The 25,131-nt window shown below is 41.8% G+C and overlaps 1 protein-coding gene across 1 annotated transcript in view; it reads right to left on the bottom strand.

The window, feature by feature from the left end:
• LOC126259255 (serine/threonine-protein kinase fused) overlaps positions 1–25,131 on the bottom strand; it is a 210,937-nt gene that overhangs the window by 94,204 nt on the left and 91,602 nt on the right. Inside the window, exon 4 of the mRNA XM_049955891.1 lies at positions 9,997–10,176. Within this exon, the coding sequence (XP_049811848.1) occupies positions 9,997–10,176 (180 nt within the window). The remainder of the gene's footprint in view (positions 1–9,996; positions 10,177–25,131) is intronic.

Consider the following 25,131-nt stretch of genomic DNA (forward strand, 5'->3'; position numbering starts at 1 on the left):
TTGGTGTATAGGGAGGTGGTATCAACAGTGATGAGTGATGAGTACGGATCCAGGAGGTAAAGAGGTGAGGGTGATACAGAGTCAGTGGAAGATGTAAGAAGCTAGGTTTCGGGCAATTGGTCAGAGGTGTTGGTCAACAAAGATACCAATCATTTCATCACTGACTCTCCACCATCCCATCTCCTCGATTCCTACTCGTCACTGCTGATGTCACCGTCATACACACCACACACCAACAAGCCCATCTTACTGCTGCTGAACACTACCTCTCTCAACATTCTTCAGACTTCACACCCATTACCTCATTCTTCATACACCTTACCAACTACAACCTGCCACACAACTACTTCTCCTTAGAGGGGAAGGTATATAAAAACTCAAAACACAGCTATGGGCACCCGCAGGGCACCTTCCAGTGCCAACCTTGTATGGACCACCCAGAGGAAACCTTCCTAACCTTTCAAAACCCCAAACCCATTGTCTGGTTGAGATTCATTAATGGTATCTGCATGATTTGGACTCAGAGCCAAGTTGGCCTATGCTCTTTCCTTCACAACCTCAACACCTTCTCTTCCATCAACTTTACCTGGTCCTCCTCAATTCAATGTGCCACCTTCCTGGTCATTCAACTCCACCTAACTGATAGCTCCATCCACAGCTCCGTTCATATTAAACCTGCTAACCACCAACAGTATATGAATTTTGGCAGCTGTCATCCTGCCCATACCAAGAAATACCCCCATATAGCATGGCCACCCATGGACAGCGTATCTGTTGTGACAATAGTGACAAGAACTCACTTGCTCAATATGCTGAAGGACTCACAAGGGCCTTCACAGGCAGGCAATACTCTCCAAACATAGTCTGCAAACAAATATACCCTGCCATATCTTCACATAAGCCTAATCATCCCATGACACCAAAGAATCAGCCACAATGGCATACCTCCCTTGGCACCCAACACCATCCTGGATGGGGACATCTAGATACATCCTTTGCTAAGGCTTTGATTATTATATCATGATACCCTGAAATGAGATACATCCCCCCTTCTAAAGTTGTGTTGTCACCTACCCAACATCCTAGTCTTCTACCATACCATTCTCACTTCCACCCTCTTCCCACAGTGATCCTATCCCTGTGGAAGACACAGGTGCACAAGCTGCCCAATCCACTCACCCAGCACTTCCTTCCCAATCCTGTTGGAGGCTTATTTTAACCCATCAGAGGCAGGGCCATTTCATGTACCAACTCTGCTGCAACTGATGCACATGGTGTTTTTTTTTCTTTTTCTTTTTGGGAGGGGAGGTATGACAAACAACCAGGTGTCCATCACAATGAATGGCCACCATCAAACTGTGGCCAAGAACAAAGTTGACCCCTGGTGGCAATTTCAGCGAGTGCTTCACAATCTGGACCCTCTGGATCCCTCCCTCCACCATCAGGTTTTTTGAACTCTACAAATGGGAGTTATCGTTGCACCACATCCTTTGCTCCTATAACCCTTCTGGCCTCAATCTCCATTGTGACACTGTCCCCACACCCTCAACAAAAAAGTTTATCCTTTTCCTGTCTGATCACTCCCTCCCAATTTGCATCTCCATTTCACCTTCATTGTGCACTGCTGCCAACTGGATCCAACAACCATGCATCACATGCTTAGCCTGTGCACCTGCCAGCTCTCCCTCTCACATTTCTAGCCAGCAAACTAGCTGTCTACCTCTGAGCCTCTAACTACCCAGCCCCAACACCTCTTTCTGTCTCCTGCCTCTCTCTGGCTCTACCCAGCTCACCCCATCCCACTGCAACCAAATCTACCTGCCAAGCTGCAATCCTTGCACTGTGCATTCAGTTGGCAGTGTGTGTGTGTGTGTGTGTGTGTGTGTGTGTGTGTGTGTGTGTGCGCGCGCACTCCAGCCCGAGAAAAGCTTCATTCGAACTAGCAAGTTTTCTTTCTTTTTTGTGAGAGCCTGCTGACAACTCAACACTTCGGCTTTTCAGTGAAAGGTCATCTTGACTTCTAAAATATAGGAATACATAACACATACTCATGAGAATAAATATTAATTTTCCTTCTACAGAGCTTAAGTAAAGAGATCCTCAAAGGAGTCAAATCTTCATGAGTTGTCACTGGTGGTTGAATGGTTATGGATGAGAATGGGCACCAATACTGTTGACTTGTAGAGTCCACGTCACATTGTATCAACTGCTACTAGAGTAAAAGGAGGAACTACTTGCTACTGGGTAGATGTGTCTAATTCAATGATTCATTTCAGCTGTGGATCCATTGGGAACTAAAATTTGGACATAATATTTTAGCTGCCAACCACGGGTCCACAGCAAACATAACCTTTTTGGAATGGAAATAATCTGCCACACTGGCTGTCATCACTTGGATTGCAATAGCACTTTATTTTGTATTTTTCACTACTGCACAGTTTAGACTGTGCAGCCATTATCAAGTATACAGCATAACCTGTCTAACAGATATATTAGGGTGACAGCCATAAATTACATGGGGCATACATTGACAACATGCATCTGGATGGCCAGATTTTAAGATAAATACCATGAACTACTGATTATAAATGATAGGTTAAAACTATATGCTGGAACAAGATTCAAACCAGGATCCTTACCAGTTTAGCCATCTCAGCACTACTGGCTTTGGAGTAATTTAGTATGATTAGTTCTTTGAAGTCATATATAGTGTTTTCTGAATGTAAGTCTTACAGAAGATAAATTGAGAGGCAGCTGACACAGTTGGTAAACCAAAACGCATTCTATTCTAAGCTAATTTTACACATTTGTTTCTTGTGTCTGGAACTGGAAGGAGGGAGGTATTTCTGCAATTACAGCTGACTTGCTTATTTTAATTCTTGTAGGGATTACATGGTTAAGTCAGTCAGAAAAACAGGCTTGATACATTAATCATTAACTAATGTCAGAAGTAGTTAAGAAGGAGAGGGGGAGCTTCTGAATGGTGAAGGGATTTTAGTACTCAGCTAGTAACAAAACTGTACACACCAAAAGAATACTTCTGATTAATGCAAAGGTTTTTTGCTGTCTTTTAAGGGTTGTGTAACCAATGTCTGGCAGTAGTGTATACTGCATACGACCTTAAAAAAATGTGACTTGTCAGATGATGGCTTCGGTGCTTCCTAAGTCAAAGACTCTGAAGTGATTTCCACTGCAACCTCCCGCTCAATGTGACGGATTGGTTGGTTGGTTGGTTTAAAAGAGGGGGCAAGGGACCAAACTACCACGTCATCGGTCCCTTGTTCCTAATAAAACAAAGCCACAAGTGTCAGAATAAAATAGACGAGACATATAACACACAACGGAAAGAAAGGAAAGACCACAAGAATGAAGGAAAGGCAACAAACACTAAAAGGAGTAAAAGAGGACAAGATAACAACAGAGAGATGCAAGAAATAGTTAGAAGAGAGCAAAACAAGGAAGCAGATTACAGTGGCTGGCCGACCACGAAAATAAAAAGGAAAATCCAGCCACCCTGCAACACATTAAAACCTTCACCCTAAAAGCACTAGGGTGGAGGACACAGGAAACCTTCACCCTAAAAGCACTAGGGTGGAGGACACAGAGGGACAAAGGACAGGTGCTAAAACTCAGATCGAATGATAAAACCCACCCTCATGGATGAAATGTAAAACCAGATCAGCCGATGAGGCGTCGTCAAGTAAAATCAATGATAACGAGTCCGGCAACTGAAGATGAAGTCACAGGGCAGCCAAAAAGGACATAGCAAAAGAATGTGGGCCACTGTCAACCGGGCGCCGCACCAACACTGAGGTGAGTCTTCACGGCGCAGGAGGTAGCCATGGGTTGCCCATGCATGGCCAATGCGGAGCCTGCAGAGAACCACGGAGTCCCTGTGAGACGCCCTCATCGAGGACTTCCACACATTCATGGTCCCCTTATGGCTCGCAGTTTGTTGTGCATACTGAGATTTTGCCATTTTGTCTCCCAAAGCTGAAAAACCTTGCGGCATAATAATGAATGCAGGTCAGTTGCGGGGATGCTCATCTCCAGAAATGGTTTCCTTGTAGTCTGTTTGGCCAGCCTGTCAGCAAGTTCATTTCCTTGGATTCTGACGTGAACACCACTGAATGACTGGACTGTTCCAGGGCATAGTTGGACTCCTGGATGGACCCTACCAAAGGATGATGAGATTAGCACTGGTCAATAGTTTTCAGGCTGCTCACAGAGTCAGTACATAAAAGAAAAGACTCCCCAGGGCATGAACGGAGATACTGAAGTGCACGAGAAATGGCCACCAGCTCTGCAGTGAATACACTGCAGCCATTGGGTAAGGAATGCTGTTCAATATGGTCGCCATGAACGTAGGCAAAGCCAACACGACCATCAGCCATTGAGCCATCAGTGTAAACCACTTCATAGCCCCGGAACATGTCAAGAATCGAGAGGAAGTGACAGCAGAGAGCCACAAGGTTAATGGAGTCCTTAGTGCCACGTAAAAAGTCCAGATGAAGCTGCGGCCGAGGCGTACACCATGGAGGCATACATGAACGGACCGCAAGTAGAGGTGGTAAATGGAAGGACTCCAGTTTGGAGAGAAGGGACCACACGCGAACTGTAATCATTGGTTCTGACCTGGAGGGCCACCGATGCAAGAGATGGACTGCTGCGGGCGGGAAAAGGAGACAGTAATTAGGATGTTCAGGGGAACTACAAATGTGTGCTGCGTAACTGGCGAGCAGTTGCGCACGTCTCATCTGTAATGGAGGGATGCCAGCCTCCAACAGTACGCTGGTCACTGGACTCGTCCTAAAAGCTCCTGTTGCTAGTCAAACCCTGCAGTGGTGCAAAAGGTCAAGTAAATGCAATGCTGAAGGTGCTGCCGAACCATAAACCACACTCCCATAGTCAATTCAGTATTGGTGAAGGGCTCTGTAGCACCGCAGCAGCGTAGAGCAATCTGCACCCAAATTGGTGTTGCTCAGGCAACAATTCTGCTTAATATGACAAAGATGAGGGAGCCAAGTCAATCGAGAGTCAAAATCCAGTCCTAGGAATCGATATGTCTCCACTACAGGGAGCGGATCATCATTAAGGTAAAGTGCTGGTTCCATATGAACGGTACGATGCCAACAGAAGTGCATGACACATGACTTTGCGGCTGAAAACTGGAAGCTGTGGGCTAGAGCCCATGACTGCGCCTTGTGGATGGTTCCCTGTGGGCACCGCTCAGCAACACCAGTACTGGAGCAGCAGTACAAAATGCAGAAGTCGTCTGCATACAGAGAAGGTGAGACGGAGGGCCCGACAGCTGCTGCTAGACCATTAATGGCCACTAAAAATAGAGAGACACTAAATACAGAGCCCTGCGGGTCTCCATTCTCCTGGATATGGATGGAACTATGGGAGGTACCAACTTGGACATGGAAGAACGGAGCAACAGGAAGTTTTGGATAAAAATCGGGAGCGGGCCCCAGAGACCCCATTCATACATTGTGGCTAGGATATGATGTCACCAAGTCATGTCGTATGCTTTACGTAAGTAAAAAAAAGACTGCAACCAGGTGTTGCCATCTGGAAAACGCTGTTCGGATGCCACACTCGATGAACACAAGATTATCAGTTGTAGAGCAACTCTGTCGGAAGACGCCCTGACATGGAGCCAGCAAGCCACGTGACTCCAGGACCCAACCCAATTGCCGACCTACCATACGTTCCAGCAGCTTACAAAGATCGTTGGCGAGGCTGATGGGCTGATAGCTTTCCACATCAAGCGGGTTTTTACCAGGTTTGAGCGCTGGAATGATGGTGCTCTCCCACCATTGCGATGGAAAGATGACATCACATCAGATCCAGTTGAGGATGATGAGGAGATGTCACTTGTAGTAAGATGAGAGATGTTTAATCATCTGGCCGTGGATCTGATCAGGCCCAGGAGCTGTGTCGGCACAATGTGCAAGGGCACTGAAGAGCTCCAACTCTGTAAATGGGGGGTTTTAGGATCCACTGGGGCATGTAGTGAACGAGAGGACGTTCCCTTCCAGCCGCCATTTGAGTGTGCGAAAGGTTGCGGGGTAGTTCTCCAATGCAGAGGCTCGAACAAAGTGCTCGGCAATTGTGTTTGCGTCGGTAGATAACATGCGATTTATGGTGACACTGGGGACACCTGTTGGGGCCTGGTATCCAAAAACGCTTTTTATCTTTACCCAGACTTGGGAAGGTGACATATGGCACCCAATGGTCGAGACGTATCTCTCCCAACACTCCTGCTTCTGTCGTTTGATAAGTTGGCGAACGCGGGCACGGAGCTGTTTAAAGGCTAAGAGGTTCTCCAGGGAAGGGTGCCAGTTTTGCCGCTGTAGAACTCGCCAACGCTCCTTAATTGCTTCAGCGACTTCCGGCGACCACCAAGGGACTGCCTTACACCTCGGGGAACCTAAAGAGCGAGGGATAGTGTTTTCTGCCAGAGAAACAATTGTTGTAGTCACCTGCTCAACCATCACATCGATGTTACCGTGTGGGGGAGATTCAACAGTGACAGCAGAGGTGAAAGTTTCCCAGTCCGCCTTGTTTAAAGCCCATCTGGGCAGGCATCTGTGGGCCTGATGCTGGGGCAGTGACAGGATGATGGGGAAGTGGTCACTACCACACAGATCATCATGTGCTCTCCAGTGGATAGATGGGAGAAGTCCTGGACTGCAAATTGATAAATCAATGGCCGTGTAACTACCATGAGCCGCACTGAAATGTGTGGTGGCCCCAGTGTTTAAGAGACAGAGGTAGAACTGAGACAGTAAAGTTTCGAGATCTCTGCCTCGGCCAGTAAGCATGGTGCCACCCCACAAGGGGTTATGGGCATTAAAATCTTCCAAAAGTAGGAAAGGTTTAGGGAGTTGATCAATCAGTGCAGCTAATATAGTCAGTGGTACTGTACCATCTGGAGGAAGATAGACATTGCAGACAGTTACTTACTGTATCATCCTTATTCTGACATCCACAGCTTCAAGAGGGGTTTGAAGGGGCACAGGTTCACTACAGACTGAGTTTAGGACATAAATGCAAACCCTACCTGACACTCGATTATAGTCGCTATGGTTCCTGTAATATCCCTTATAGCTGCGGAGGTCAGGGGTCCGCATTTCCGGGAACCAGGTTCCCTGAAGGGCAATGCAGATAGCAGGTGTAAAGCTTAACAGCTGCTGTAGCTCAGCCAGGCGGTGGAAAAAACTGCTGCAGTTCCACTGGAGGATGACACCATGAGACTGGGAAGGCATGGAACATTCATTGAAGCAGTTTACACCTCAGGGTCACCTACTGCCACTGACTTATTGCCTCATCAGTCTATATCCATTGTGTCTGAGGGTCTGGGGAGATCTAGGTACACAGCAGACACCAAAATCTTCACCCCATCCTCAGACACAGAGTTTGTAGGTAGCGGTTTTGTGGGTGCCACCACAATTTCCTTTGTCTTAAGGGTTTTCTTTTTGGAGTTCTCTCACTGCTCCTTGGGTTTCCCTGGCTGGGAGGACTTCACTGGCTCAGTCTCGGGGATGGAGGATGAGCATAAAGCCCTCCGACCAGCTGCTTTTGGGCTCTACAGCTACTGGCGGGTGTCGTCTTTCCCACTAGCTGAAATCTGGGAAAGGAGTGACCCAAGGGACCTCTTCCTAGTGAGAGAAGCCGAAGAAGACTTATGCTTCTATGGCTTAGAAGTGGGGATGGACGTCCCCGATGGTTGGGGGGGGGGGCTTGGGGAGGGGAGGAGGGGGTATTGCTCCCAAAGTAGGTGGTGCAGGAGCAACAGGGAGGGAAATGCCCCCCACTATCAAGGGCACAGGTGTAGTCTTCCGAATCTGAGAGGTGACTTGGGTTGGGGAGCTGATGGTGCCAGATCTGTTGCAGAGGCAGCGTAAGACAATGTCATACGCACAGGATGCAGGCGTTCAAATTTTCTCTTAGCTTCAGTGTAGGTCAGTCGGTCTAGGGTCTTGTACTCTATGATTTTCCTTTCTTTCTGGAGGATCCCGCAGTCTGATGAGCAAGGCGAATGGTGCTCTCTGCAGTTGACACAGATGGGAGGCGGGGAACATGGAATATTGGGATGTGATGGGCGTCCACAGTCTTGACATGTGATGCTGGAAGTACAGTGGGGAGACATATGGCTGAACGTGCAGTACTTAAAGCACTGCATGGGGGGAGGGATATAGGGCTTTACATCACAGCGGTAGACCATCACCTTGAGCTTCTCAGGCATTGTATCATCCTCAAAGGCCAAGGTGAAGGCACCGGTAGGTGAAGGCACCGGTGGCAACCTGATTATCCCTCGGACCCCAGTAAACGAAATATACACCTCGTCACTCTAAATTGGCGTGTAGCTCATTGTCAGACTGCAAAAGAAAGTCTCTGTGAAATAAGATACCCTGGACCATATTTAAGCTCTTATGGAGAATGATGGTTACGGAAACATCCTCCAGCTTGTTACAAGTGAGTAACTCCCATGACTTGGGAGAGGATGCTGTTTTGATCATGACTGACCCAGACCTCATTTCGGACAAGCCCTCGACCTCCCAAAACTTGTCCTCTAAATGCTCAACAAAAAACTGAGGCTTCATCATCATCATGAAAGATTCCCCATCAGCTCTCGAACATAAGAGGTACTGGGGCGAATAAGATCTGCTGCCACACTTAGCTTGACGTTCCTACCATGGTGTGGCCAGGGAGGGGAATGATTTGGGGTCATATTTCTGTGCATTGAATTGAGCTCGTGAATGCTTAGAGACTGCTGGTGTTTCACCACCAGGAAGAGATGATGGACTACGCATCATCGCGTGTCATCCGCCCTGATGCCATCCACTCCTCCCCACGGGCGCCACACAGCCGCGGCAGAGGCCACCTGGCAGAATGGCCATTGCAGGGAGTCCCGATGCCCCAGGGGGATGGGAATCTACCCCTTGGCATACGTAGGGAGTTAATGGTGCAGGTATCAGCAGAGCGATCCCTGTGTGGTCAGGGGGCTACAACTAACAGGGTACATGGGGGCCCCAATACAACGGACTGGCTACCGTGCTGGATATCAGGTGCTAAGAAGTCCATGGTCATCACCAACGAAGAAAGCGACACTGCATAGTGCATGGTGGAAAACGCACACAGGAAGGTGTCTTCGCCCAAGTTTTGGTGAATGGGTGGGACTGCAATGTGACGACGAGGAAGCGGGCTACAGATCTCAATGCACGATGGATGCACCGTGTAAGGCGCCCTTCCCCAATTGACTCGCTCTTCGGGAAAATTTTGAAGAACGGAGATCAAACCCTACAGGGGACCATCACATAAAGGCCGAAACATGTGAAACTCCTTTTAGTCACCTCTTACGACAGGCAGGAATACCTTGGGCTTATTCTAACCCCCAGATCCACAGGGGGATGACAGATTTTGCTCTCCCACAGGACTTTACCTTTCTTTCCTATTACTAAAAAGTAACATACAATTTTCCCTCTCTAATTTCCTCTGTTTCTCTAAGTGAAGCTTGAGAATTTCTATTTGTATGTACAGCTGACAAATTTCCAGAGAGCAATCTGCATTTTCCTGAATATCTGAAAAATGGGAATTTGAGAGTATTTAATATCATTTCTTTACTATCACAGAATTTCCACATACTTTTTGAAATATGTGTATACCAGCTGAGTTTTCATTGCTTAACAAAAGTTTAACATATATTCTGTGCACAATTGCAACACACAAGAAAAGAGAGAAAATAACTAATAGACTATAAAACAACAGTTCAGAATCTTTATTTTGAATGAACAGTAACTTTGAAATGCATTAGACATTTTCTGAAAATATAATGTTAAATCAATTGGTACAGTTTATTACATTTCAGGATAAGTCTTATAGAGGACCAACATGAGAGTGCTTATTACAATTTAAAGAACTTTTTCATGAGGAAAAATTTATAAACAACTTTCCATTGACTATAAGATATTTAAAATATAAGCTTACCAAAGATCAGCATTATGGTCATATGGACTTTCCTCAATGAGTTCTGGTGCCATGTAAAGGGGCGTTCCTTTAATGGAGGTAAGCACATGTGTTCCGGCACTCATACTTCTTGCAAATCCGAAGTCACACAATTTTGCGGTACCATTCCCTTCAATCAGGATGTTTTGTGGCTTCAGATCCCTTAAACATCAAAACATTCTACATCTATACATGCTATCTTCCATGGAAAGTGTGGACATTAATTAAATAGCTGGCAGGAATCTGAGTACAAGATGTGATATTAATCCACACGGTTTTACTCCATGTTAAAGTTTTAAAAAATCTTGTCACTAAATTACTACAATCCCAAAATATAAAAGCCCACACCACAATTTGAAGAAAGGGGAGTGGCACAATACAAAACCAAATGGAAGTGTTTGTTGATGACTGGATAATCGGTATGTCATATGTCCTACCATATTCAAATTTAATTTTAGAATTTTCAAGAATTTAAAATAAGTGGGAGCTAATATTTGGCCCAATAACAATACTTTTGATGAATTATATTTTTTGGATGTTTGACATTCAATTATACTTCCTTATGTAGAGTTTTTACAGTTGCTACTACTGTAAACTGAAAAGCAGTATGCTTATGCATACAATTTTCTTTTCTATTTATATGTAGCCAGAAGATACAGACTAAGATACCTTATCAAAGAAGTCCTCTGAATGAAGACAATGGAACCCTTAAGGGAAAGTGGTGGTGTTGCACACAGTGGATAAGCTGAGTAAGGAAGAGGGAAAGGAAAGGGAGGGGTGAAAGGAAAGGGAGGGGCTAAGAGAAAATGAGGGAAGAACAATAAATAAAAGAGAAATGAATATGGCTCTGCTGCAACCAGAGGTAGTGTTATGAGGCACAATGAGAAAACAGCAGAGGATGATTCATAGGCTCTAACATTTATGAGTCAGAACTGAGGTGAGAGGGAGAGTGTAAAGTAATGATAAATAAGAAGGTAACAGATTTAGAGGAGGCAAGGTGACAACAAAGACAGAGATCGGGGAAGTGCAGAAAGTACTAAGTTTGAGGAAATAGTGATTGTGGGACAGAATAATAGTTTGAACAGGCAGTTGCCATCTACACAATTCAAAGAAGGTAATATTTGGATAAAGGTTACAGATGATACTAATAAAACAGCCATTGATGTTGAACTTGTCTTCAGTGCTTTGCTTTGTTTCTACATGGTATGGTAATACAATTCCGTGGTCACAATTTGGCAGCAGTCATTCATCCAGATGCACAACTGGTTGGTTATCATTCTCAAAGGAAGATTACGCAGAAGCTGGAAAGGACTGGTATATGATGTGTTGCTTTTACTTGGATGATTCTGCCTCTGGCAAGTTAAATTATGCCATTATGTGATAGATGGGGGCATGGGATTAACCGTACAACAACATCTGCCACATGTATGTAACTCATGCTACAAGGTGTTGGAAATGGGAGCTACTTCAATGCGAACTGAGATATTTTGTTCGTTAGGTGCCTGTGTGTTCCTTTGCTCTGGAGTTTGAAAGCTGAGTGACTACATTCCAATCCTTATCCATGCCCATCTCTATCGCCCCAAGCCACTATAAGGTGAGTAGTCATCTTTATTCATTCCACTGTTTGCATCACACCCTGCATTTTCCAGTACCATAGTGTGTACTGCCTTTAACAATGCAACTAGGCTTTTGGCTGACTGCTGCATTGATTACATTCAAACCGTTTATTGAAGATGCAAATAAAATTTATTTGCCCTTCGAATTGTAATTCTAGCCATCTGCAACATGTGGAAGCATCTGGAGGAAATGTTTTCTTCCACTCGAGGTATTCCATTGCTGTATCTGCTTGTGGTCGAGTGATAAACCCTATGCAATGTAGAAACAAAGTTGAACATTTGACGCTAATATTTCCTTAATTTTTTGAAACCATATTTTTCTGTATGTGACAGGTACCTGTCTGACAGAGGGAAAATGACTGTTTCTTTCTGTAAAGCAATATACAAATTATGTATGTAATGATATCGGTGTTGGTGTGTAAATTCTCAGTTGAGCTGCTGCTGCTGTTCTTATGTTGCCATGAGTATCATGTGGATATATAACACTGAACAAATCTTTGTTTATGCAGAAAAAAATGTTATCTAAAAATGATGAATTCAAGCATGTAGCTTGCGATGTTATACCACATTATTGAGGACAGCTTATGAAGTCATTTGATGAGTTCTCAAGTTTAAAACAAGACAGAGAAGAGGAAAATTGTCTCAATTGACACATGTGGACAAGAATAATTATTGTGACTGAAGAAGAAAAACAATCCAAAAAAGTAACTGGTGAGGAGAATTGGGCAATTACAGTTACCTACATCTAACTCTGAAGTCTACCATGAAGTGCACAGTAGAGGGTATATCCCATTGTACCAGTTGTTAGAGTTTCTTCCAACGCCATACACATATGGTGCACTGGAAGAATGATTGTTTGAATGCATCTGTGTGTGCTGTAATTATTATAATCTTCTTCTCATGATCCCTATGTGAGCAATATTTAGCAGGTTGTAGTACATTCCTAGAGCCATCATTTAAAGCTTGAAACTTTGTTAATAGACTTTCTTGAGATAGTTTACATCTTCCTTCTAGAGTCCGTTCAGTTTCTTCAGCATCTCTGAGACACTTTCCCATAGATCAACCAAACCTGTGACTATTCGTGTTGTCCTTCTCTGTATATGTTCTATATCCCGTGCTATCACCCATACTTGAGCAATATTCTATAATGTGTCGCATGAGTGATTTGTAAGGGATCTACTTTGTAGACTGACTGTATTTTCCCAGTATTTTACTAATAAACTGAAGTATACCATCTGCTTTACCCACATCTGAGCTATGTGATCATTATATTCTGTATCCTTACAAAGTGGTACACACAGTTAGTTGTACAAGCTGACCTATTCCAACAGTGACTCATTGATATTATAGTAATACAATACTATGGTTTTTTGTATTTTGAAGTACACAATTTTATATTTCTGAACATTTGCTAATCTTTGGACCACTTTGAAATTTTAGCAAGATCTGACTGAATATGTCCAACAGTACTGTATTATAGATATCTTGCATCATCTGCAAAAAGTCTGAGGTTACCACTAATGTTGTCTGCAAGGGTCCTAACACACTACTCTGACGCACACCTGAAATTACTTCTATGTCTGACAATGACTCTCCATCCACGATAACATTCTGCATTCTCCATATCAACTGAGCCAGGTGGTGCAGTGCTTAGCATACTGGACTCACATTCGGGAAGACAACAGTTCAAACCTGTGGCAGGCCATCCTGATTTAGGTTTTCCATAATTTCCCTAAATTGCTTCAGGCAAATGCCAGGATGGTTCCTTTCAAAGAACACAGCCGACTTCCTCCTCCGTCCTTCCCTTATCTGATGGGACCGATGACCTTGCTGTTTGATCACCTCCCCCGAATCAGCCAACCAACCAACCATTTCACTACCAAAAAGTCCTCAATCCCTTCACAAATGTCACATGATACCCCACATGATTGTACTTTTGACAATAAGTGTAGGTGTGATACTGACTGAAATGTTTTTTGGAGATCAAGAAAGACTGCACATACCTGACTCCCTTGACTCAAAGCTTTCTGTATGCTGTGTGAGAAAAGTGGGAGTTGGGTTTCACATTTTTTTGGAATCCATGCTCTTTTGCGGTGAGATAATTTTGTTCAAGAAAGCTGATTATGTCTGAGCTCAGAATATGTTCTAAGATTCTACAACAAATTGATGTCAAGGATATCGGACTGTAGTTTTGTTGATAATTTCTACTACCCTTCTTGTGGATGGGTGAGACCTGTGCTTTCTTTCAACTATTGGTACCGTTTTTTGTTCATGGAATTTACAATTCTTTATAGTTACACAAGAGGCTAACTCAGCCACAAGTTCATTTTATTTTGGAATGGGACACAGTTTATGATGTGTAAGTCGTATTTTCACCACATCAACAGTAAATGTTGAAAAATTAGCTATTTGGACTAAAGTGAATTCGAAGGCAAAGAAAAATCTCATTTCCTTACTACATAAAAAAACACCCTTACTTAGAGTTGCCACATGTGAAACTGCAAAAGGTGTGTGGGAATGGTTGCACCAGATTTATGATAGTTAATCTGTAGAAAATATTAACTTGTTGTGACATAAGTTTCCCAATACTGAATGGGAATAGGTCATTTTTCAAAATTTGATGAAGTTCAAAAAAAGCTGTCTCTGCTAAATAAACCAATAGATGAAATTGATTTGTGTGCATGTTTACTTCAGTCATTGTCAAAAGAATTTGATCACATTTGTGTAACTTGGTATGATATACTAACAAAGAGAGAAAACATGGTACAACTTACAGGAAAAATGTCTGAATTACACTACTGGCCATTAAAATTGCTACACCACGAAAATTACATGCTACAGACGTGAAATTTAACCGACAGGAAGAAATGCTGTGATATGCAAATGATTAGCTTTTCAGAGCATTCACACAAGGTTGGTGCCGGTGACGACACTTACAACGTGCTGACATGAGGAAAGTTTCCAACCGATTTCTCATACACAAACAGCAGCTGACCGGCTTTGCCTGGTGAAACGTTGTTGTATGCAAGGAGGAGAAATGCGTACCATCACATTTCCGACTTTGATAAAGGTTGGATTGTAGCCTATCGCGATTGCGGTTTATAGTGTCGTGACATTGCTGCTTGCGTTGGTCGAGATCCAATGAGTCTTAGCAGAATATGGAATCAGTGGGTTCAGGAGGGTAATACGGAACGCCATGCTGGATCCCAATGGCCTCGTATCACTAGCAGTCGAGATGACAGGCATCTTATCCGCATGGCTGAAACGGATTGTGCAGCCACGTCTCGATCCCTGAGTCAACAGATGGGGATGTTTGCAAGACAACAAACATCTGCACGAACTGTTCAATGATGTTTGCAGCAGCATGGACTGTCAGCACGGAGACCATGGCTGTGGTTACCCTTGACACTGCATCACAGACAGGAGCGCCTGCAATGGTGTACTCAACGACGAACCTGGGTGCACGAATGGCAAAACGTCATTCTTTCAGATGAATCCAGGTTCTGTTTAGAGCATCACGATGGTCGCATCCGTGTTTGGTGACATCGCGGTGAACGGACATTGGAAGTGTGTATTCATCATCGCCATACTGGCTATCACTGGTGTGATGGCATAGGGTGCCATTGGTTACACGTCTCGGTCACCTCTTGTTCGCATTGAAGGCACTTTGAATAGTACTGCAGTCACTACTCTTGATGAACTGTGGTATCGTGTTGAAGCTGCATGGGCAGCTGTACCTGTACACGCCATCCAAGCTCTGTTTGACTCAATGCCCAGGTGTATCAAGGCTGTTATTACGGCCAGAGGTGGTTGTTCTGGGTACTGATTTCTCAGGATCTATGCACCCAAATTGTGGTAAAAATGTGATCACATGTCAGTTCTTGTAAAATATATTTGTCCAATGAATACCCATCTATCATCTGCATTTCTTCTTGGTGTAGCAATTTTAACGGCCAGTAGTGAATGAGCTGCAAAAAAAGGAAGACATGAAACAAATGTAGTAACTTCAGTGTTTCCACAATCCAAGAGAAGGACATCAACATGACAGAAATAAAATGGTTCTTATGCAAAAAGGCGAAATTCATTCAAGCATGATGTGAAGAAGTATTTATCTTGTGGTAAAAGTGGACCTATTTCGAAAGACTGCAAAGCAAATTGCGCATGCTTGAAATGGAAAGGTAAAGGTCATCTATCTAGAAACTGTCCTAGCTGTGGTAAGTCTGCAATATAATGTAATGCAATGCAATACAACACAATCAATCTGATTCTGCAACGTTACAGGCTGTGGAAAAGTCATCAGCAATTTCAGGAAAAACTTGGTTTGAGAAATCTGAATTATCTGAAAATGTAACTATAGTAGTAGGTAATGAATGGTACATTGACAGTGTTGCAATACATCACATAACAAATTGTTGAGATTGATATGTTTCATACAATCCTCTTGATACACCAAAGAAAATGGACAGCACTCAGAATAATGAGCAGATCAAAGCATTTGGAAGTAAACATACTGATGTTGAAAGTTTTGATGGTAAAAGGGTGAACCAGGCATATTTTGAAGATGTGTGGTACTGTCCAGATGATGCTTGTAAATTATTGTTAGGTAAGCTTGAGAGAAATGTATTGATCAAAGTATCAAAAATGACAGTAAAATGAAGTAACACACAAAATGCTGTTGCTTTATCTGAAAGCAAGAATGAACTTCATTCTTTCGCAATGAAAGTGATTCAGCTCCAACAAATTTTTTGTTGTAAAGGAAGCTACTGATACTCTTCATAGGTGATGTTAGCAGCCGATATTAAGTAGCAGGGTTGGGGTTGGGGTTGTTAGGGGGAAGAGACCAAACAGCGAGGTCATCGGTCTCATCAGATTAGGGAAGGATGGGAAAGGAAGTCGGCCATGCCCTTTCAAAGGAACCATCCCGGCATTTGCCTAGAGCGATTTAGGGAAATTATGGAAAACCTAAATCAGGATGGCCAGATGCGGGATTGAACCGTCATCCTCCCGAATGCGAGTCCAGTGTGCTAACCACTGCGCCACTGAAGATTGTATGCTAAGTAAACACCATCGGCTAGTTTTAGGTAACCAAGCTGATAAATAATCTGGTCCAGGATGATGTCTGTGGTCCAATGAAAGAAAAGGATTTAGTTGGCTATCAATATTTTCTTTTTTTAAGGGTGACTTTATGGTTTCGGAGTGACATATTTTTTATGGCAAAAAGATGGGGTTGTACAGAATTTGCCAATTTCCATTAAGATGGTGAAAAAACAAACTCAACTGAATATTAAGGAATTGTGCAGCACTGATGTGGAAAGGAGTTTGATAACAGTGACGTAAAGAGAGCTGAGTCAATTGGGTTGAAACATTCTGTGACTGTGCCATACACACCACAGCAAAATGGAGTTGCTGAATGTGAGAACAGGATTATCTATGAGATGGTGTGTCCATGGCTTCAGTCAGCAAGGCATATTCCGAAAGCATTGTGGAGTGAAACTGTACTTGCTGCAACTCACACTCTTGACTGATCTGGATGGAAATAGTTTGACGCTAAATCTTTGGAAGATTATATAGTTGGATATGATGACTATAACTAACGTATATACTTTCCAGTTGAGTTATTATCAGCTCAGATGCAAAATTAAAGGATGAAACATTATGACCACCATTGATGAATGTTATTAACAAGTTTGCTGAAGTCTCAACTGTGGATGATTTTAAAAATAAAACACCATATAAAGTGAATGATCGGAAACCTTCAAAGAAAATCATGATCATGTGGATGTGACTGAAGAGGCAAATGGTGTTTCTTTAAGTGAAGCTAAAAATAGTGATGGACAATGAGGATTGAGGAGCAGGGAAATGACTAAACAGTCAATAAGTTACCATAATGAACCTGAGCAAATGAAGGTGATGATGCTGAGGGAAGTTCCAAAAGACTATGATGAAGCACTGAAGTCTTCAGATGCAGAAGATTGGAAAGGTGGAATGGATGAAAAAACCCACTCATATAAAAATTTTGTACCTGGAAATTAGTTGATTTACAAGTCGGAAGAAAAGCTATAGGTAACTGCTAGTTGTTTGCAACAAAATTGAATAATAACAATGATGTTGTCCACTACAAGGCAAGATTTGTTGCAAAGGGGTTTAGTCAGAGGCCAGAAGTTGATTTTTCTGAAACATTACACCCTGTTGTTAGATTTGAAACAATCAAAGCCATTTTCTGTGCAGCTGTTCAATGAACTTGGAAGATTAAAAAATTTACTGTCAAAATAACATTCCTGAATGGTTCAAGTCATGTGTGCAGACTGCTTTGAAGCTTGTATGGATTGAAGCAAGTAGCAAAATGTTGGTATGTAAGCTTGAATGAGTACTTCAGAAATTAAGCACTTAAGAAATTAAATTTATCAGAGAGCAAAACTGATTTACATATGCACTTTGAAGGGAATCTAATCCTTTTATTTCATATGGATGATGCACTGATGATGGGATCCGATGAAATGGTTCATAGTTAGACAGTAAAATTACAAGAAGAGCTTGATATTGTGGTTAGCAAAGTGAATTGCTATTCAGCCTCAAAATCCAAAGATTTGAAAATTGTTTACAGATTAATCAGACTGCATATGCAAAAAAGTGTTGGCAAGGTTTGGTATGACAGAGCAGATCCAGTACACTGCAACTGTACTCGGGCTCGTTTACTACCTATTTTTCACGTGGCTCATCTGTAAAGGGGGTTGGTAGTAAACGGTTGCATTTGCGCCCCTATTATTGAGCCTGATATTGGCTGGATTTTGAAGAGCAGTGAATTGAACTATACACGTTCAGATTGTAACTTATTTATTCAAAAGAAACACTTTAACGTTGTGGCCATGCATTTTTAAGTTCACAAATAATAATCGGTGCAATTCGTACACTGTTTGTCTCACACCCACACACTTTCACTTTGTTCCTTCGCATACCCTGGCGTCCATGCTTGCACTCGTGGCACTTTCCCGCTCCCAACTCACCACCACAACGGCCAACGACAAAAGACCCCGATTTTCCCGCTCACATCCACAGTCCTGAGTCGGGTCACATGACACCACAGTAGTCAAAACAATTGCTAAACATGGCCACAATTCGTTTACAATATTTTATAATATTTAAATACTTAAATCTAAATACATTATATAATTTTACAAATTATCACCACACTTATATAATTCGTTGCAATTAAAAGAAAGCCAAAACACTATCCCAAGGAACTACAACGTCCATCAAAACACAAACAAGTATTTTCCGGTCTATTTTGCCCAGCATATTATCTCTGCTGCCGTGCTTTAAATTTTAAATTACTTGAAAGAGTTCCATATTATCCCCTGTTACCTTACATACCCCCACTTCATGGTGACATTACCTTAGTAACGGCAACATGAAGTAGCACCAAATGGAGTGAACCCATATTACTTTATATATTAAACATTTTAATTATAACTATAATGGCACCAAAACACGTAGAACAGTGTTATAGTGGTGAGTTAATCAGTGTATGTACTGTCATTAGGAAAACATACATACATAATCCAACAATGTATCCAACTCAAATATACAATTAGATAGTATCCTATTGAGCGACTGGGCAGGCAAAATAAATGCCCATGTTAGTCTATATGTAGGTTGCCCACTCACTGCACATTAACACTTCCACTTTTTACACAGTTGTTTCTGTAAGTTGCACGAAGTTGTTGTAACCAGATCCTTGTGTTCACAGGTTTATGCATTGGAATACAGTCTTTCCAAACTTGTCAGCCAACAGCACTGTGCTTCCTCTCATTAGCCAAGTCATCCTATCAAAATTTAATCAAATCCTCATAAATCTTGCCTAGACATGCAGACCCACATTTCCCAGGAATCAGGCTATCCAAATCCTCCCTGGAACATCCTGTTTTCACTGATCAGTTCTTATTGAGGTTTGTACAAATGACAAACATGCACACAAATCAAACACAAACATGGCATAGTTAAATATATTCTATTTCACCCTTCAAATGTTCCCAGATCAGGACCTCCGACACTTCTACCCCCACGCACCAGTATCAACCCCAGGTGCCACAGATACATTAGAAATTTTAATAAAAATATCAACTATTTTTTAACAAACTATTTGCAGATTTCCTCCCTCCTATATTCTCCACATATTTATACAGAAATAGACTATATGCACAGTAGGTTTCAGTTCCCGTATGACTTTCAACAAGGCTTTTATCACACCCACACCAGTTGTGCAAATCCATTGGACAACAGATTCCCTTATTGCAAATATATACAGTATAATGAAGTTTGTTGACCACCAACAATGGCATCACAACATACACAGTAACACAAATAATACTCCAATTATAAATACACGTATACATAGCCCCCAATAATTTTTTTTTAACTTGACAATAGTGTACATGGGAATCTCACTTCCTTAATCTTTATTCTTTTACAACATATTTTTTCAACTCCGTTACATTTCTCAGTCCAAATGGCTTTTTGGACACTGGATATACCAACCTATATGCATTAGGGTGCGGACAACCCATTATCTCAAAGGGTCCTTGGTATAATTCAAATAACTTTTTGATTTCGCCATCAATGTCACTGGATTTTTTCTTGTTCCTCACCAACACCTTATCTCCCTCCTTGAACTTTGTTGTCTTATACCTTTCTCCATGCCTCCTCTGTCTCTCATGTCCTTTCTTTAACATTTGCTGTCTGGCCACCTGCATCTTCTCTTGACTTGTCAAGTCTTGAGATGGAGGAAAATCTATGTTTTCTGCTATTAGATTGTCAGGCTTGATATCTTTCATGAGCTCATAGGGTGAGAATCCTGTTGCACAACTCTTCACTGTGTTCATAAGATCCTCAAACACAGTTATATATTCTGCCCAAGTACTATGCTTTTTACTGCAATATGTCCTACATAGCCTACCCAGCTCCCTCATATACCTCTCAGCAGGGTTTCCCGCAGAGTGATACACTGAAATCCTTATATGCTTCATCCCAGATCTTTGCATAAACTTCCCCCGCACACTAGATACAAATTGTGCTCCATTATCAGACAGAACATTCTCTGGTTTTATAACATTCACAAAGTAATCTTTCTCTAGCTTGTTAATTATATTCTGGCTAGTGGCCTTTTTCAGTGGATACAGCCTTACAAACTTTGAGAATACATCAACAGCTGAAAGAACATACTTTACACCCCCTCGGCCTGTTGGCAGCCTCCCAAATAAATCAATAGCCAGCAGTTCACCATTTCTTTTAGGAACAATATTCTGCATCTCTCCTTGTACTGCAATAGTATTATACTTCACTTTTTGACATTTGTCACAAGAAGCCAACTGTCTCTTTACTCTCCTGGCCATGTTGTTAAAACTAACATAGTCCTGCAGTATTTCCAAACATTTTTGAGCCCCATAATGCCCATGGCTAAGGTGGATGTAATTTATTAATTTTTCTACATGCTCATCTGGAAAACATACCTTCCACTCCTCTTTGTCCGAATTTCTTCGTCTAAATAAAATACCTTTATAAATTCTATAATATTTAGCTATTTTTTCATGTTCCTTACTTCCAAAGTTTGTTTTGATAAACTTCAAGGTTTGGTCCCCATTCTGAAGTCTCCTCATGTCCTTACAGATGGATCTGATTTCCTTCTCTCCACCCACTCCTTTCATATACAATATCTGTAGTTCTTTCTCGTCTCCATTCGCTTCATGTTCTTCTCCAATGAAAGGTAATCTTGATAAGGCATCAGCCACATTGTTGTCTGTGCCCTTAATATATCTTATCTCATAGTTAAACTGCTGCAAAAACATGGCCCATCTCATGAGTCTATTATTTAACAGCTTACATTCTTGCAAATAGCTCAGAGCCTTATGGTCTGTGTAAACAATCACTTTCCTACCTTCCACATATATCCTGAACTTCTGAAATCCAAAAACTATGGCTAACAGTTCCTTCTCTGAGATACCATACATCAATTCATGTTTGGACAGCATTCTGCTTGCAAAAGCGATTGCCCTGTGCTCGGTCTTCCCATCTACTACCCTCTCCTGAAATAGCACTGCCCCTATCCCATAATCTGAGCTGTCTGCCCCAATACAGAAAGGCAAAGACAAATCTGGATAGAACAAAATTTTGCTGTTTTTTAAGCTATTCTTGATGGCTTTAAATTCCTGGTCACAGTCAGATGTCCAGCACCAGGTTACACTTTTCTTTAATAGTCTACATAAGTTAGGTGAATTCAGGCTATAATCACTTATGTACTTCCTATAGAATGAACATAGTCCTATAAATGATTTCAATTGTTTCCTGTTCGTTGGCACCTTGCAGTCAACAATAGCCTTGATTTTCTCTTTATTGGGCAGAATGCCATCAGGAGTTAACTGATGACCGAGAAATAGTAATGTTGCTTGAAAAAATTCACACTTACTTAACTTTAGGGTCATCCCCCCTTTAGATATAGCCTTGAATACATCCTCCAATAGCTGACAGTGCTCTTGCCAATTGCTACTCGTAATCAAAATGTCATCTACGTACACTGTCAATTTTCTCATTAGTTCATCACCCAACACATGACTTAAAGCCCTTACAAAGACTGCTACAGATATTGATAAACCAAATGGCACAACTGTAAACATATAAGTCCTGCCCTCAAATAAGAAAGCAGTGTACTTTCTGCTCTCTTCAGCCAATTGCACCTGCCAGAACCCTGAAGTCAAATCAATACTTGACAGAATTTTAACATTATAAAATTTTTGCAACAGCTCATCCATGTTCTCTGGCTGATCATTTTCTTTGACTATTATTTTATTTAGCTTTCTTGCATCCAGTACTATTCTTATAGAACCATCCCTCTTTTTCACCACTACTATTGGATTACAATACTCACTCCTCCCCATTTCCAGTATGCCCCACTTCAACATCATCTGTATCCTTGCCCTTACAGCCTCTCTATTAGCTATTGCTTTAGGATAAGGTTTGGCCCTTATCACTTCACGTGGCAATACCCTCAAAACGTAACTGAAATCTACGACTTTTCCAGGTCTGTCAGAGAACACATGCTTATGCTTACACAATAAACCTGTAAGCTGCACCTTTTGTTCCTCATTTAAATGTCCCATTTCATTTACTTTGTCATGTATCTGCTGTTCAGTGCAGATCTCATCACCTACCTCTTCTAGCCTTTGTAAATGAGTAATTGTCTCACCTCCTTTTAATTCCCCTTTAAATTTTATTCTTTGTCTATTTCCACCAGCATCAAATTCTACCACTCTGTCCTTTACAAAAATGCTACAGTCATACTTGTACAAGAAGTCCATACCCAAAATTACATTCAACGCCAAACCCTTCACCACAAAGCAACTAATATCAAAACAATACTCATTACTATTAAATTCCAGTAATACTTCCCTGCTGATGGGCTTGCTACATGTCCCAGTTGCTGTCTTAATTTTGACTCCTGTAACTGGTAATTCTATTAATCCTAAACCTTTAATTTGCTGCCAGAAAGATTCAGAGATTGCAGATAAACTTGAGCCAGAGTCTAATAATGCTACATCTGCAACTCCTCCCACACTGATATCAATTATTGGCTGTATCACCTCTATTTCTACTCTGTTCAGCCCTGATTCCTGTAATAAATCTCTTTCTACTTCACTCCTGCTTTCCTCTTGCATAATGCAAATATCTTTAGGTCTTTCTCCAAAACATACATCAGTATCCCCTTCAAACAGATCCTTAATAGCAAACTCAACATTCTCTTCTTCACTTAATTCCTCCAATTTTCTGGCAATTTTAAATTTTATTTTACCCCATTCTTCAGGCATCAAAGCTTTATGTAATTTTGCATAGGACACCCAATCACTCAAATCATAATCAGCCTCCTCCTTTCCTAACCATCCACAATTAACATCTTTGAGGCTTGCATCATCAGTTAAGAAAACATAGGTTTCAATTTTATCTTCTGGGCAACCTACAGCAACATTCTCCATATCATTACGCATTTCCATATCCACACCGAAGTCATTATCACTACCACAGTTAACACCTGCACCCACAAGCACAGTAACCTTATCAGTAGGTAATTTACCAGCATTTTCCACATTGTCAAATACACCACTCATATTAGCCTTTACATCACACTGAATAACCCTCTCCTCACCTTTTCCACAATTCTCCATACTATTTCCAATAGACATCTCTACCCATTCATCACACCCATTATTACTGTGAACATTGCCCCTTAATTCCATATCCACTTCTGTTCCCCCTTTTGATGAAAATACCTCTGTCTCTGATCTTTCAATGAATTTTGCTGCACACAAACCAATATTGTCCTCCTCTGCTTGTAATTTCTCTTCCCTTTTAAACATGTCATCAATGTAAAACTCACACTGTTCATTGCTGATATTAGCCTTGTTCCCTTTTTTCCTCTTATACCTTTTATCTGTATTTCTATAATTGTTAAAACCCCCCCATAGATTTTCATTTCCTAAGACAGCATCCATATGACATATCCCAATTTCCCTATTCTCCTTGCTGACTTTATTACTCATCCCATCATGTCCTTGTCTGGCCCTGTTCACATAATTACCAGCCCCCCTGCGGACCTTAAGTGAGGCATCAATTAGTTTTTTGATTGCCTACCCTGTCCATTTGCATCTGGCATTCCTACTCTCATACCTTCTCTATCACTCCTCATCTGATCAAAATTGTCTCTTCTCCCTCCAAAATTTCTGTTATACCTTTGTGGCGTGCTTCTCCAATCTCTATCCTGATTATTCTGATTACTTCTATCTTCTCTCCACCTGTTATGGTTATTACTGTATTCATAATTAATACTGTTTCCCCTTTCATGATACCTTCCACTCTCCCTATGTTCCATGTATTTAGGTCTGTAGCACAATGCCCTGTCCATATTATCCACAAAATTAAGAAATTCTTCCACTGAATCTGTTGCACTGTGAATCAAATCCCATTGCAAATGCTCTGGTAATCTTCTCTTTAGTGTAGATATTTCTGTTAATACGCCCAGTGGCCTATCCAGATGATTTAATTTATTCAGTTCTCTAACACAGAACTCTCTCATACTTTCCTTTCCACTCTTGTAACTGGATCCATTCAAAAAATCGTTTTGCAATCTTAATTGTTTTGCTTGGCCCCAGTATTTGTTCAAGAACAGGTTTTCGAAAGTTTTAAAATCACAAAATTTATCATCATTTTGGTTTGCCCATGTTTGAGCTCCCCCTTCCAACTGCCTCTTAACATATTTAATTTTTGCATGCTCACTCATCCCTGTCACAAAGTTATCCTTACATGCAGCTAGGAAGTCAACTGCATGGTATTTATTCTCCCCATTAAAAGGTTTTGACTGAAATCCATGCCCCAGAGGATATCCCAACAATAAATTTCCATTCCCTGCTGCCACAGTATTAACTGTTTCCCTCAAGACATTTATTTCCCCTTCTAATTC

This window comes from Schistocerca nitens, chromosome 1, assembly GCF_023898315.1.
Source record: "Schistocerca nitens isolate TAMUIC-IGC-003100 chromosome 1, iqSchNite1.1, whole genome shotgun sequence".
NCBI classification, from domain to species: Eukaryota; Metazoa; Arthropoda; class Insecta; order Orthoptera; family Acrididae; genus Schistocerca; species Schistocerca nitens.